The sequence below is a fragment of the Kryptolebias marmoratus genome, linkage group LG14 (assembly GCF_001649575.2).
Source record: "Kryptolebias marmoratus isolate JLee-2015 linkage group LG14, ASM164957v2, whole genome shotgun sequence".
Taxonomy (NCBI): domain Eukaryota; kingdom Metazoa; phylum Chordata; class Actinopteri; order Cyprinodontiformes; family Rivulidae; genus Kryptolebias; species Kryptolebias marmoratus.
Window position 1 is genome coordinate 12,939,440 of NC_051443.1, and position 16,025 is coordinate 12,955,464.

General features: G+C 40.7%; 1 protein-coding gene across 2 annotated transcripts in view; it reads right to left on the reverse strand.

Annotated features, from left to right (window-relative positions):
* Positions 1–16,025, reverse strand: part of csgalnact1a (chondroitin sulfate N-acetylgalactosaminyltransferase 1a) — a 38,182-nt gene that overhangs the window by 21,792 nt on the left and 365 nt on the right. The window contains exons 3-4 of one of the 2 annotated variants that reach the window (XM_017407945.3): positions 15,667–15,898; positions 1,434–2,991 (exon numbers count right to left, since the gene is read on the reverse strand). In XM_017407945.3, coding sequence (XP_017263434.1) covers positions 1,434–2,262 — 829 coding nt within the window. In that variant the 5' untranslated portion in view covers positions 2,263–2,991; positions 15,667–15,898. Of the gene's footprint in view, positions 1–1,433; positions 2,992–14,437; positions 14,558–15,666; positions 15,899–16,025 lie in introns of those variants that run through there. The other variant, XM_017407947.3, reaches the window with a different exon arrangement.

The following is a 16,025-nucleotide window of genomic DNA, read 5'->3' on the forward strand; positions in this document are numbered from 1 at the left end:
TTGTATATCCCCAGTAAATTCACGTTTGAATTATATTTGATAGGTGATGAGACAAAATTTGCACTTGATTGATGTGGAATTAATCTAATACAGTGCCCATTCATTGACATCTTTTTAGCACTTAGTTTATTTCATGTCTGAGCCAGCATGGACTTTAACTTCAACCAAAAACACCCCCAACCCAGTGCTGATCTAACACCAGATATGCGGCTAAGACAACAGATTATTATTTAACTTGTAAACCATGTTGCACCAAAGAAGCTTTCACACTAAAACAAACATCAAGCTGTGTGGTGCATTACCAAGGGAACCATGATTCAGCTGCTCACACATAAGATATTTTTGTTACTAACAGTGATTTGCTGACAAGTCCATGCACATGAGTATCTTGAGCATAGAAGTTGAAAAGCTTTCTGCGCAGCTGTTACAACATAAAAGTGCTAGGTTCTTCCCCTGCCTTGAAGACAACAATAATGTTGCTGTTTGGCTTCATCAATTTTTTATTTTCCTAACATTTCTCAGTTGAAACCACTTTCTCGGAACTGTCAAAGAGCAAATCATTTCTTAGTGGGGGGTTTACAGAAAGCTCAGTTGTGTTCAGCTGTTCAACTTACATCTCTCTGCAGAACAGAAGATGGAGCGTCAGGACAAGCAGGAAATTGTTTTGTTGCACCTGACATGTTGTGCAGAACACACAGGTGTATTACAAGAAGATGTAATTATTTTCTCCTTTTTTCCCCCCCTGAACCTTATTCAGAATGAAAACTGCAGAGAACGAAAGGCTCAGTTTGTATGTTCTCAGGTCACCAAAGGTGTGCAGAACCTGAGCTCTCTGACGTCTCTAATTATTTTTTAAATCTCTTTTTACTTTTGTCATGTTGCAAAAGCTGAGCGGGCTTTTTTCTATGTGCACCATGAGTTTCTTTAGAGGCTGTAGACTGATATATTACATTCATGCATCATTCAAACAAGATTTTCTGATCACAAGCCTACACATGAATATAAAATGTCATGCTAAAAGAAACGAACAAATCCAGGCAATGAATGTTTTGTGAATGTTGATTCAGAATTCATTTTATTGTTTTCCCGTTTTATTCTTCTGTCCGTTTCAACAATCTGAATTCTTTGTGCTCTTTGGGCCATTTCTCAAAATGTTCAGCTCATGCAGGAGATAAGTGCCATGACTTTTGGTTTTTGGACCTTTTCGACTTTTCAAAATATTAAATTTTATTTAGAAATATTTTCTCTTCAATGATATGAACCCATATCAGCAAATTACACAAGTAATATTTTTTTTATTTGCTAGCACCCACTTCATCTCAGTGGACAGGTCTCTCTATATATTTCTGTACGCGTGTTAAATAATTCTGTTTCAACATAGTTCTCTGTATGAATGTATTCATCCTGCAGACAGAGTGAGGAAATGCTCTTACCTTCTAAGAAGTCAGATGGGGTGTAGACTTTGCTTGTTTGGGTCTTTTCCGCTGCATTCCTGTTGTCCTGCTGGGCCGAGGGTGTGTTGAGGTTGTGCAGAGCCACCTCCAGAACCTCTCCCAGCTCATCTCTTTTGTCCTTCCTCACAGGTTTCTCCTCAGGATGACGGGTCAGCCCCATTTCCAGCTGGTACACCCTCTGCAGGGTGAAGCTCTCGAAAGGCACCACAGCGTACTCGCTGGGTAACCTGGTGCCAGCGGTCACTTCAGCCTTCAATAGCTGACCTTTCAGAAACTCCTGGAGGTCAGATTGTTGGCTCTTGGCGCCCTGGACTTCTCTAACCCCACCTCCTTGTGACCCAGCACCCGCTTCCTGCACATCTCCCGGCCCCCTTGCAACTATTTTCAGCCTCTCCTGCACTCTTTTCAGCTGCTGGCTGCGCTCCTGCAGGTCCTCCTTCAGCTGAGCGATCTGTTTCTTCAAGGAGGAGATGTAGAGGCGGTGCTGCTCCTCGCGCTCCTGGAGGAGCATCTGGTAAGTGTGGACAGCTGATGGGGCCCCGCTTTGGGCTCCGGCTCCCCCTGTCCCACCGGGCCCTGCTCCGACGACTGGCCCCGTGCCTCCGAGGTTCGGGTGGTTGGCCTCTGCGTGAGGCAACACATGACTCAGCGGAGGGCTGTTGGAGTGTGGAGGACTGCACGTCATTAGGTAGAGGAGGGACAGGGAGCAGCAGAGGAACACCAGCAAGCCCCCGATGCGGGACACCCATGTTAGCAGTCCTCGCCTCAACATTACAGCAAGTGGCATCAGAAACTGCAGAAATATCATGTGACCTCACACTCTCCAGCCTCAATCATAACAGTCCACCTTCGATCCTGTTCCATCACCCAATGAGACGGCGAGCAGCTTATCAGAGTGAGGTCATTTGTTCTGACTTAGGTCACAGTCTCTCAGCTGCTCGTTATTAACCTCCACCAGGGAGGTATATCTTTTCGGAAGCGTTTGTTTGTTTGTCTGTGCACAAGATTACTCAAAAAGTAATGAAGAGATTTTGATGAATATGTCAGGAAATGTTGAGGTTGTCACATAGAACAAATGATTGAATTTTGGTGGTGATCGTCATCACAATCTGTCTCCTACAGTTTTTTTAATGACCGTATGGCCTAGGCGGTAGTGGCGCTCTCCGAGTGCCTCAACACAGTGATGACAATAATGATGGCATCACATGATGATGTCATTAGTCCCAATATGACATCTCCGAGTGCTTCTAGTTATAAATAGTTTTCTCACTGGAAACAGAAATGAATGAGTCAAAACTTGGAGAAAAAAAAAATCCAATCTTCTCTCTGCTGGTCCACTTAGATTCATGGTCTGCTGGAGGACTCCTTTCCAGACATGGGTATGTCATGTGTCACCCATATGTGACTCATCTGTTTACATGTCTTTCTGTCTGAGAAAGAAAGACGCACACACGCCCCGGGTTAAGCTGATGCGCCGAGGAATAAAAATGGAACCGAACCAGATCCTCCGCGGTCAGTGGTGGATGCTCATGTTTTCCTGACGGAAAAGATAGAAAGCAAAGAGGCAGAAAAGTTTGTCAGTAGAACCGCAGTCATCTGTCACATCCAGACATTTAAAATGTAACAAATCAGAATCAACATCCAGCACTCTGACATGTTGGTTTTAGGGTGGCAAAGAGTTGGACCGCCTTCGCCAAGTTAAGCATTCCGTCTGGGTGACAGCGTCAAGAAAACAATGATGTTACTGATTCCAGCTATGAGGCGGTCGGCAAGTCGGTACTGTAGAAGTGATGAATTGTGGAAATTAGACTGCTTGTTAAGTTCATGCAAGGACACTATGATGTATTCATCTATCTGTACTTGTTACAATGAAGAAATAGATTGATGTGTCATATTGTTACTCTGCAATGAATCATTCGTGAGAAAATTAGCCAAAAGGAAAATGGAGACACATGAAGAACTGTCTATTTCACTTCGTCTTTGGTTTTTCATCAAAACTAATGACACTTCCTGCAACATCAAACTGATCTATAGTAAACATAACCAGCAAATGTTAGCTTGCTGAAACACTACCTCTTTCTCTTTTTTTTTTTTTCCTTCAGTCTTTTAATTTCTGGTTAAGAGGAGGGGAAACATCTTGCTTGTTAGTACCAAATGAGTCAAATGAGTGCACAGTTTCCATGATGATACAGATGTGCACTGTAGCCATGGCAAGATTAATGTGCACATCTGTACCACTGAATAATATACACTGGCTTTGGAGCTGAAATCATATCAAGCAATGACTTAATTTTTTTACTTTGAAATACGTTGTTTTGTTCCCAAATGCTTAGTGCTGTTTAATAAGACTTATTGGCCATTTAAAAAGAAAAGCTCAGGTTTTAAAAATTTACTCAAATTGTACATTTCTTGAAATTTAGGAACCCTTCCTTGCTCACATAGACGAAAACGGGTGTGGGATAATTCTTCCTGTGAGCTGTATCCAGTCCTGGTTCTCAAGGGCCTGCATATCCTGAATATGTTTGTGTTTCAACACACCTGATTTGATAGAATGGGTGATTATCAGACTCCTGTCTGGGCCTGTGTTTGTTCTTTTTATTTGTATCATTTTAGTAATTATTAGAATCTGCTGCCAAAGGCGAAGTGAGCACGGTGTTTTTGCATGCGTCTCTGTGTGTGTGTTCGTTTGTCTGCAGCTTCAGAGAATATATCATGATCCACTGGACAGATTTAATGAAACTCTCAGAAAGAAATCGTTGGAGGAACATCTACAACTGATTAACTTTTTGAAGTCGATCCAATTCAGGATGCCCATCACAGCTGAGCCACTTTGGCAAACACAAAAATAACTATAATTTGACCAATTTTACAACTACTGAGCTAAATTCTGGTGTGGTAGAAGTCATCCCCAACACATATTCTGAGCTCTACACATTGCAAAATCATCAACCCTGTTTGCCTATGAGATATTATCCATGATGACAGCAAAATATCTCATGGACCACTGGATAGATTTTAATGCAACTCTCAGAAAGTAAACATCTACAGCTGATTAACTTTTGGAGTCACCTCAATTCAAGATGGCTGCCACACCTCATCACAGTGGCTATAACTTACTCAAATTTATATTAAGGTTTATGTGGTACTAGATGAGTCATCCTCAGCACATATTCCAAGCTTCAACACGCTTTGTGAGATATGGTTGTGGCAACCATCTTGAGTGAAATATGTATTCCTTCAAAGAAAGCTAGGCCTTTAGCTGTTTGTTATAAAAAAAAAAAAAAGCTAAATATGCCATTAAAAACAAGGGCTGATGCAGGACAATGGTAAAGTTGCAACATTCCCTTTTTTGAGAGTTTTAAACATCAAAATAAAAATAACTATAAAAAATATTTAGTAGAAAAAAAACTAAGCCTACATCATAATTAAATACAAAATTTTAAATATAAAGATTTTGTATTTATGTTGGTCTGAATGTAGGTCAAAATTATAGATTTGTTACCAGAAAATCAATGTCTTCATGTGACTTGCACACGTAAAATAAAAAATTGTTTCCATTTGATGATGTTGCTCAAACTGATACTGCTCATTAAATATATCCAGCATGGATTCTGGGTGAAAACTGAGCTCTAGTTTGGTCCTTTTGCCAGTGCGAATGAGAGTCTTGTGTATCGATATGTAAAAAAGAAAAAAAAAAAAAAAAAAAAAAAAATTGTAGCTGGATGGTATTTTCAGATCCGTAAAGGTATCTCTGTATCAGTGTCAGCTCTGCGCACACAGGCAGCTCTTTGACCGCCTGAAGCCCAGGCTAATGAAAGGATTAGTATGTGGAAGAAGTGAATACTGAACTGTGCAAAAAAAAAAAAAAAAAAACCCGTATGGAGAAATCAGGAGACTCGGGGTGCCTCTACCCAGGACCTCCACTGCTGCAGAGTCAGGAATGTTTGAGGAGAAGGGGCTCAGGGAGACTTGGGTGAGTCAGTGCTGCCGGGTGAGAGCGTCTGCAGAGACGATGCATCACTGTCAATTACTGGAAAACTCATGAGATCACTGTGGAGCCACGGATTCTTTCATAAGTTTAGCGTAATGTTAAAGGACATTTTATGAGTTGTTTGGCATGCAAATGTTTCTCATGTTTGTGCTCCTGGAAGTTTCTTGGTCAGCTGAAGAATGTTTTTGCATGTTGTCCGAGTGAGCGTGTGCTTCGATTTCAGTGAAACCTTCAGAAGGTAATCATTGGATGTGCATTTACAACGGAGTAATTTTAGAGTCAGTCCAGTTCAAGATAGCCAAATCCACATTACCAACCCAAAAATCACACATACACACAACGCATTACATCGCACGGTATCAGATGAGCTTAATGTTATTTTCAACAGTGACCTAAACAGATTCAGCTCTGTCACTGCTCAACATCAGATGATCTTAGTTTTAAAAAATCTGTCATGAAAGGCAGTGGGTGATATGCATTACTTTAAGAAATGCTAGACCTTTAAATGTAAGACTATTTCACTTCGATAATATTGACTTTTTAATAAGAACTACACTTCTGTCCCATTACCAGTGAGAGTGATCACAACTCTTTAACACTCCAAAAGCCAATTATCTGTTGTTTTTATTCATTAAATAAGACATTTTTAAAAGGTTACCACAAATAAAAACAATGCTTGTGAAACAAATTGAAGCTAGACACCAGACTGGTCCAACAATCTTGTACTTTTTTTGTCTCACGGAGCCATTTTCCCCTCCAGCCACACAGAGGAGACGTGCTGCCTTGTTGAGCGTACGACATGACAGAAGGACATATCACCTGTGGCGAGGCAATCATTCAGGGTTGTAAAGCTATGAGAGAATGATCCGTGGCTCGAAGGGAGGCTAGTATGATTGAGCTTTATGAGCGAAGACTCCCAGTCAAACCCCTGAGTCTCAGCAGAAAGAATGAGTCTATTCAGCCTCAGTTACTCAGCTGCCAGTGAGGATGGGCATGGCTGCAACACAGGAACACCGGCTGCTAAATAATCATGTTTGATTTTATTGGTGGCGATACGCCTCGCACAGGCGTTTGTAATTTCCTGTTGCCATAGCGCCCCTGCTTCTGCCCATGTAATGCTAATCCTAAAGGCACATGTTTGAAGAAAACTGTCTTATCCGTTTAGTGTCTATGCTGCAACGCTGCAGCAAAGCAGAAACGTCAATAAGTGATATTTCAGCGCTAAACCAAGTCATGATAAAGTTAAACTTCTTTCACATTGATGAAGTAAAAGTACAGGCTGTCAGGTTTGATTTAAGAGGGATTAAGTGTTGCATTTTAATACGCTGCACTCGTTTTTCCAGGTGATCAAATGCATGTGTACATCTGCCTCGGCTGTTTTCAGCTTCAGCTCTGAATTACTAGAAGTTACAATAAACATACAGAGTTCACCACAAGGTGCAAACAGTTTGTAAGCCTCAAGAATAAAAATATACTGATCTATTTAGAAGAGCTAATATAGTAAAGATCTAATTTAAAAAAAATAAAAAAAAAACCTCAACCAAGTCTGAAGTTTTGAGATTCAGATGAACTTGTGCCAAAATTGCAGAAAGATATTAAAGGCCTACATGCAAAGAATGTATACCGTTTGCTGCCTTTCATGGCAGAGTTTTAAACTTTGATGACCTTATGTTCAGAAAAGACAGTTACAGCCACTTTGGTCAAATCTAGATTTGAAGTGTAAAGCTACACACAGCCTGCTTTGATTCAAACAAAGGAAACCAAGCTGACTGGATGGAACTTTATACTTTAGATAGACACCCGCAACAAAACAAACAACAAAAACAGCTGGTTTTGAAGACAAGGAAGTGGATATTTCAGCACTGGCCGAGTTTAGCACTTGATCTCATTCTGATCAGGCTACGTTCCACCTACTGGAGATAAAACGAAAGGCAGAAACAGACAGAAACACAATAAGTAACTGTGGATGTGATTAAACAAACCCCTCAGCAATACATCCCCACTGTCTTTTTCATTAAGTCAGCTTCCAGATTAGAAATCTGCTGCTGTAGCTTTTTTGGTAAGAATTAAAAAAAAAAAAAGAAACTTCCTGCAAATACAAACCTATTCTGCATTACACGGTTATTCCAGCAAATTATCATGATATGCCAACATCAAACAGCAAGCTGCTACTTGCCACTTTTTACACTAGCAAAAACCCAAGGACTTCTTTGTAAATACTTGTGTAATATTAAGAGTTTTAAACAAAAAGAGAGTGGACTTCTTTCCTTGTTAGTTGAAGAGGTTTTGCTACTCATCTGAGGAGCTTTCTCAATTTGCACTGAAAACCGCAGCGAGTTGCTCAATTACATGTGAGCTAAATTCGCCTGCAAACTGCTCTCCCTCCACTCCCTTGAGGGTCATTAGGGACTTGGATTGCCTGGCCTGCATGAGCAGTGTTTTGGTCACACATGTGAAGATCGTCTGAACTGAGACAGCTCCTCAAATGAGAAGCATAACGTTTTCAACCAACAAGAAAAGAAAGTTCAGTTGCTTCTGTTTCGAAACTCCTAGGATGTCCTGGTTGACTGAGAATCTACACCAGGGGTGGCCAATCCTGGTGGCCTGATTTAAATCAATGGGTGATTAACAGGCTTCTGCAGAACATGAAGAGGTAATTTAACCACTGAATCAGGTGTGTTGGAGCAGAGAAACAAGGAAAACATGCAGGATGGGGGCCCTCGAGGACCAGGATTGGACACCCCTGATCTACGCCAACATTTATCCGTGTAATACAAAATTGGCAAAAAAAAAGGTTTATAACATAGATTATATATGTAGGAAATGTTCTAGGTTAGAGTTGTTTTAAGACGACAGCAATTCATTTAGGTCTTGGCTCTGCTTGGTCTAACAATATAAGGTATAAAGTATTTCTTCAAAGTGAGGTCATTCAAAGCATCATCTCCAACAGGTAAGACATGAATTGTTCGTAACCTTTCCACAGAACCCCACTTTAAGTCTTTTTTTTTTTTTGATCATCCAACCTGCATAAACCTGTTCCAACCCAACACACAATGAGCCCGACATGAAAATTACCACAGTGGTTCCTGTTTTCTCTCCTTTCCTCTGTATAACACTCTGGCACGTGATACCAGTTTCATCATGTTTGCTTCACTCTCCAAAACGCTCCAGACAAAAACAGTCATCGTTTCTTCATCAACTTTACAACTAAAAGGCCCTCATTTTAAACTGTAAAATAAAAGCTCATCCTGAACGACAGCAAATGGTGCAGTTTAAAAAAAAAAAAGTTTACTCTAGTAGTTTTCCAGATAAGCAATTCTGAAATGCGGGTCTGCGCTCAGGGTAAACAAAGCACTGTTGAATCCGCTGAAAACCATGTGGGAGCATGAGTCACATGACTGACCTACATTCAGCTTACCCTAGTCTGTGTAGGTAAACAAATATGGTGGAGTGGGACAATTGAGAAGACGACGAGCATAAATGTGTGTCAATACATCAAAATTGTCTGACTTCTCAGTCCCAGACGCTTCTCCATGAATGTCACCATTGTTTACTTTTTTTTTTTTTTTTTTTTTTCGGTCACTTTGACTGTTTTCATAGGTAAACAAACATACATCGTACTCGGCATCTGGTCAGATCAGATATATATCTGTATTTTTGTTTCTTACTTTACGATTTTGCTATCAGTACCTTTAAGTAAACCAATAAGTTCACATTCTATGAAATTGCAGGTTTGTTTATCAGCCCAGCGATGGAGCAGAGGATACATTTCCCCCACTTCCTGAGATGGCATAACTGATAAGTGCATTTCTCCCTCCTTATCGCATATTTCATTTTCTCTGCAGGAAATAGAAACACAGATGCAGGGATGAGTGGGAGGCAGTCGGGGAGAGAGGTGAAATAAATAATCAGGGTGTCATGGCAAAGAAATAAATAAATGTAAAAAAAAGATGAAAAATCTTTTGTATTTGGTGACCAGACTTTGGTTCAGCTGCAAACTGTGGTTTCCTTCCTCCGTGTAGTTTCAGTAGATCTGTGCAAAAAGATATTGCTTATATATGCAGCAAAAGCAACCAATCTACTTTGACACCCGTTTTAAATATCGTCCTTATCTCTGTCAAAATAAGTCAGACAGGAAATGCCGGGCTGCGCCGAATGAGTTTATGCTGCGGGGCTCTGCTGACAGAAGAAACAGAGTTAGTTCTTTCTGTTTGACAGTAACACTGTAACAGCAGAAATCACACACGCATGACAGGTCATCTCTTTTTCTAGGTTTCTGTCTTCTTCAGCGTACCCACACACACCTTTTGAATGTCAGGCATCTGAGAAGCACCCCCATGACCCCCTCAGATGAGCTGTCAGACATATAGAGCACAAAGTCATTGCTTTCTGCTGGTATTTAAAATATTCAACGTGGCTCTTACAGAAAAGCACTGAGCATCTTCTATTTTTTTTTTCTTCAAAAGTTAAAAGTGTAGCAGGAGTGATAAAAAATGTAAAAGGAGGGGATGTACACAGGAAACAGAGCACACTGCGAACCTGCTTTTAAGAATGTTTTTTTTTTTTTCCACACTTAATAATCACTCCTTTTTTTACATGGCAGTGGTTGTTGATAGTGAATCTAGTAAAAACTAAAGCACAAGAGCTGTCTTCTTAACTTCTGTATCAAAGCCCTTATGAATGCTAAAAGTGGTAATATGCTCATCAATAGTGGAAAAGTTAGTGCAAAGGTTTGGATTTTGCAGAGCATTTCCTCTCTTACTGCCCTGAGTACGAGAAGAGCAAACAACTGAAGACAGCCAAGAAAAAACCCATAACCTGAATCAGTTGGAGCTGTGCCGGTTTCTCGTTGCCTCCTACTCTGGAATATGGCCCAGTTCAAGCAGAATAGAGTACAAAGAGTGTGTCTACAAAACCATTTCAGAGGAATTAGTGTTTTGTGTTTTTAAGCCACTTCGTGCCGATGTGCGACCCGTTCGAGCACGAATAAAGCGCCGTGCTCAAATGATAAACCTGCTTTACACAAATGCAACACCTACGTGCAGTAATACATGAACGTGGGGAGAACATGTGCACAGTACTGTCAAATAGAATCGTGAATCAGTAGTTTTAAATCTCACTTCTGTGGTCTAATTGTCTCGTTTCCGACATGTGTCACCCTTGTTTAGGTAGATGTTCAACGGCAAACCTCTAAGCCTGAAGTTTGTGGTAGAGCACCACAGTTGCAATGAGCCATTTACTAATTACACATTGATCTGCAGTCTCTCACAAGCTCCCAGATATCATTCTATGACCTCCTCTTGCTTATGTGAGAATTAGTTATCCTAACCTGTCGGGACCTGATGCAATAACGGAATATTCTGACCACAGCTCAGGTCTGAATGGGTAATTCCCCCAAGTGCCATAGGCAACAAATTCTAGTGTAATAGAATCTGAGAAACTATGACGCTTTTACATTTATGTCACATGGCATGATGACAGAAAACCAACAATACTTGACAAGATAATTAAAGTCTACGATCTTGAAGGGAATGAGAGCTTATGTTTCCTTGCATACCTAAACTATAGCATCATGCTCCTGTTTTTTTTCCCCCACATTAGAATTGTGAAAACACTAATAATGCACAAATCTCAGTTGAAACGCTTAAAAAAAGCATTGCCTTTTGAGGATAAATTACTTAGATATTTTGTAGTGACAGCTTTTAGGCCTGGACGCCCTAATTCTTAGAAATGTAAATGTTGGCAAATGGATAAAAGCTGTTCTTTAAGGCCATTACATGCTAAATCTGCCTTCCCTTCTTATCGTTTCACATACTCCTCCGAGAAGTATGCACATGTTTATATGAGAGAGAAGTTTTTTTCTTTTTAAACAGCACTTCTCCTTGATTGCTTTAGCCTGCATCTGACTGGGCTACAACTGTTGGCTACTAGTTAGAGACCCAAAATCGGGAGAAAATTTGCAAACTTTCACTTGGAATGTCATTGACTTGGCACTTCTGACATGTTTGCATACATAAGTGCAAATGAATTGCAACATTCCTGCATGACGTGCATGTTTTTGTCACAGTTTAGTTACTAAGTGTCTTAATTATGTCTCAGTTATTGTTTTGTTGTCACCAAATCGGTCCCAATTTGGTTTCAAAAGTCGCCAAATCCTCCCAAAGTTGTCCTTTTCATGCACTTTCGAATTAACAAAAACTAAATTCAGAGGGGTTTGACGTTGACAAAGACTCACCTGTTGCAAATGCCATTTGTAATTCGTCACCAACAGCTGCAGCCGAGTGATATGCAGGCTTTTCCTCCCAAACACATTTTCTCTACAAATAAGTAGCTCTGATGAGGAATAAAAACAGCCTGATAAAAAAACAGCATCACGCAGGTTTCAGCTTTGCTCCGTACGGTCTTCTCTTCTGCCCTGTCTCCCTGCAGCCACAAGTGGGCCGTATATTCATTGCAGGTCAAGGATGTTAATGTGTTTAAGTGGGTGCTGGCCTCAGTGAACGTCGGGGTTTCGCCTCAGTCGGTTCTGTCTGAACAAGCCCTCTGGCTACGTCACTGTAAAAATGTAAAACTTCCCCCCAGGCAGGAGGAAAGAGAGCAGATTAACTAGGATATGTGTTGTATTTTCCTCAAGTGAGGGAAAGGAAGGCTGGTTAAACATGCAGATTACTTGAGGGGAACTATTAAGAGAGCGAATGAGACGCATGGAGCTAGGAGAAAATGACGAGCGGATCGGAAAATATAAAACGGGCATGTGGAAGGGAGGGGAAAACAAGAGAAAGGTTTCTTTTGATGTCTCTCGTTCCCTCAGGTGATTCTCCTTCTCATTCATTAGGGGCCAGTTTCCCCTAGAACCTTCCTGTCAGCAAGCCATCTGGCAAGCATTAAAAAAAAAAAAAAAAAAACTCCTCCACTTCTTTACCTCACTAGAACTGTGTGCTGTCAACATCTAACATCCTCTCTCCTCTCCTTTTGCTCTCTTGGTCCTTCACAAAGACCAGCAGACTGTTCTCCTTTACAAAAGGGGTAAACCAAAGCAGATGAAACTTTAATACTCCTTAAAGAATAATAAAGTTTATATGCATGTTATAAACTCTGAAGCAGAGAATAAACATGATGATTGGCGTACTTGTCAGAAGGCAGTATAACATTTAGAAGCCATTAGATTAGATTTACTCATCAAGTCTTTTAATTCTGAGTAGTATTATTTGGTTGTAGCAAGGTCCAATCTATTTATATGTATAAAAATGCCTTTTGTGAACAAGTGTGACATCTTCCTTTAAAACTATGCATCCACACTGTCAACAAGGGACTAAAAGTCTAGCAATGGGAAAAAGCTAGTAAACACAGAGACAAATATTTTAGCCCCGGGAGTGCAGGACGTTTAGACCAAAAATAGATTTACAGTATTGACCAAAGAGTTTCTGGCTCCGTCTATAAATATCCATTGAAATATTTATATTTAGTTGTTGTTTTAATTTCCATTTGCATTATTCTTACAAAAATGCTGAAATACCTGCCACCAACTACATGTGAAGATACAGAGGAAGGATCTTCTTAGCTTGGCTAAAGATTCTCCCAAAACATTTTTTTGTTGTTTTTAATACTGTTACCTTACAGTTATTCCCCTTTTCAGCACACGATCAAAAAGTACTTTTGCAAAACTGTTCCGCAAAAACAGCCCGTCCCTAAGCTGCTTCCGACCGTTCCCAAATCACGTCCTGCATAGATGTGATCTCTCAGAACCAACAGAGGTGTGGAGCACAACGCACTAAATGTGAGATGAACGTCTTCCTTATACCCATTTAACAACATGACAAATGAACTTCCTCTTTGTGGTTAATCTTGTTTTTTTTTTTTTTAACCAAACAAAGTTGCCGTGCATCATCATCATTCCCCTCTGTAAGGAATCCGTTTGTTGTTGTTTAGGCTTTCAAACCTCACGACCAGGTGATCGATCGCACAGACCGTATGTCATCACATCTTTGAGCCACACATCAACTGTTATGGCTCTGTTATTATCTCACTTGGTGACTGAAAGGCAAAACAGCATTTGGACGACTTGGCCCATTCAGATGCTGCATTGAGATGGCCAAAAGGCATCCAAGTCCTTGAAGTGTTTTGTTAAAGTGCCTAAAGTTTGATGACAACCAGCTCGGGATAAAGAAAAATGGCTCCATTGTTATTGTGGTTTCTAGGGCACAAAGCAATAAAAGGGCATGCACAAAACTGGCAGGTACATAATGGTTTCTAAAAAGGTCTGTCTTGAGTCTACATTGTTCCACCAAAAATTTAGTTTTTTTAAAATCATCACTTTGAAAAGCATTTTTTCTAAACCTCGGTTTTTTCCTCACCAAAAGGTTTATTTACATGAAAACCTCAGTTTTTACGACTTTTCAGAGCAATTTGCGAATAAATAAGCTGCTTCAAAATGAGCACACCAAACATGAACAGAAGAATTGATTCCTGAGTCTGAAGAGATTTAAAAAAAAAAAAAAAAATGTGGCAGGCCAAAAATTGATCTCTTCTATAAATCGATCTTAAAATTACAGCTGCCATCCAGTTCTACAATGTGCTACAAATAGACAGGGAAAATGAAGGGCCGCGGCCCTGGAAACACAATGGCGAACCACATTCCGGGTCTTTTATTCCTGCATTATCGTGGCACGGTGTGATAAATCAGAGTTTAGAGAGCGAGACACTCCCCTGTTTCATTACGCTTGTTGACACTGTTTCACAAATGGAAAAAAAAGAAAGGAAAGAAAGCCACGAATAGCAGGTAAAAGAGACGACTGAAGAACAAACCACACAAGACAAACAAATTAGACGTGTCAACAAATCAGTTCATCTAAGCGTTTACCACCGTTCCTTGTGTAACGTCACATTTGCAACTCCTGCTTGACGTCAGTCTGATGAAATATCCTGACAGGTTAGGGAAGCTCTTTACCTCACTCCTCTCCTTTTACAGTGACTGGGCTGCAGCATTTCTCACCTCTGGCCTGTCTGCATGCAGAATCATCTTTTGCTTCAAGAAGTTCCAACAACTTTTCTCCCCAAGAACCCCTCCTCTCCACTCTCTGCACTTAACAGTAGACAGAGTGAAACTGCCAGTCAGTCCTGCGGGGCAATATCAGTCAGTGCGACAGATAAGATCTCTAATTAATTCAATAAATTCAAAGAAAGCGGCTTCACCAAAAAAAAAAAAAAAGGGAGCGAGGACAAATTGATACTCACCAGAGCTAATTTGACAGTTTGTTACAAGGAAGTCACATTGGTGTTTTCTAAAACGCCCCTGATTAGGCGCCCTGCGCAACACTGATCTTATCTGTGAAACATGAGAACACATGCAGTCTGCACGGCCAGAGAAAGTGAGAACACACACATTCCCAGACTCGCTGCCAGCCACATATTTGGGACACTCGCATGCAGATGATCTCAAATGGGGCGATTTAATCTTCAGGCCACGGGAAGCACATACATGTCACAAAGAATTACATCATCAATTTGACGAACATACACACTAATTTCCTCTCGGGGTACACTGTCAGTCCTTCTGTTCTCTGCTGACTAAACAACCTCAAATACCTCATAATCTTCAGTTCTGTTCCTCCATTGTGAGGGAAAAACAACTCTGACAGCTTGCAAACTAAATATTTCAGGGTGCTAGGTGCTTGTTAGAGCACTAAGCAGGATTAGAGCGTTTCTCTAACAACAACAACAAAAAAAAAAAAAAACAACCTCTGCTGCATGGACATCCTGTAGGTGTGCTTGTGAGTGAAATGCAAAGGAACGGTGACGAAAAGCAGCATCCACTTACCCTGAGTGCTCATAATTTTATTAAATGGTTCAACTGAAAAGAAACTACTGTGGCTGGCTATTTAATTCTTCCATAGGATTTGAGTTAAGTGATTAAAAAAGCAAACACAAGTAGCTTTCTGAATCCACATAAGAGCTGCAATTTAATTTGTATTGAATAAAGGGGAGAAAACCTCCATTGATTTGTCACATGGTATGAGAGGTCTCCTTAACTATGAGGAGAAAATGACTATTTAATTAGGTGTACTTTTCACAAGTCTTTGCAAAATTAAAAAATAATAATAATAAAAGTAGATTATGTCCTGCAACTATAAAATTAGAATGAGGCACTGTTTAAGAGTAGAAACTGTATAAAGATGCTGTTATTTGACACGGCAGCTGCTGACAGCTTTAATGGTGCCTTACCTCCGGACTCGCCTTTGGTTCCAGCTGCTGTTGGTTCCGTCCATCCTCTGAGCGGGTCCGGTTCGGTCCCGGCGCCTCTGCCTCGTCCTGCAGCTCTGGGGCTCAACTCCAGGAGCGGCTGTGTGGAGCGTCTGCTCCGCGGAGGAAGCGTGAAGGCTGCGCAACACCGGAACACGGGGGCTGCAGCCTTTCAAAATAAAACGCCGGCCTGACAACCGCTCTGAAAAGAAACCTTTACCCCCAGCACAGAGGATTGGCAAATGCTCAGTTGTGTTTATCAAGTGTAAAAAGCATCGTCTTGTAGTTTTAAAGCTTATAAAGGATACATAGTCGAGTATGTCCTGTTGTGGTGACTTTAA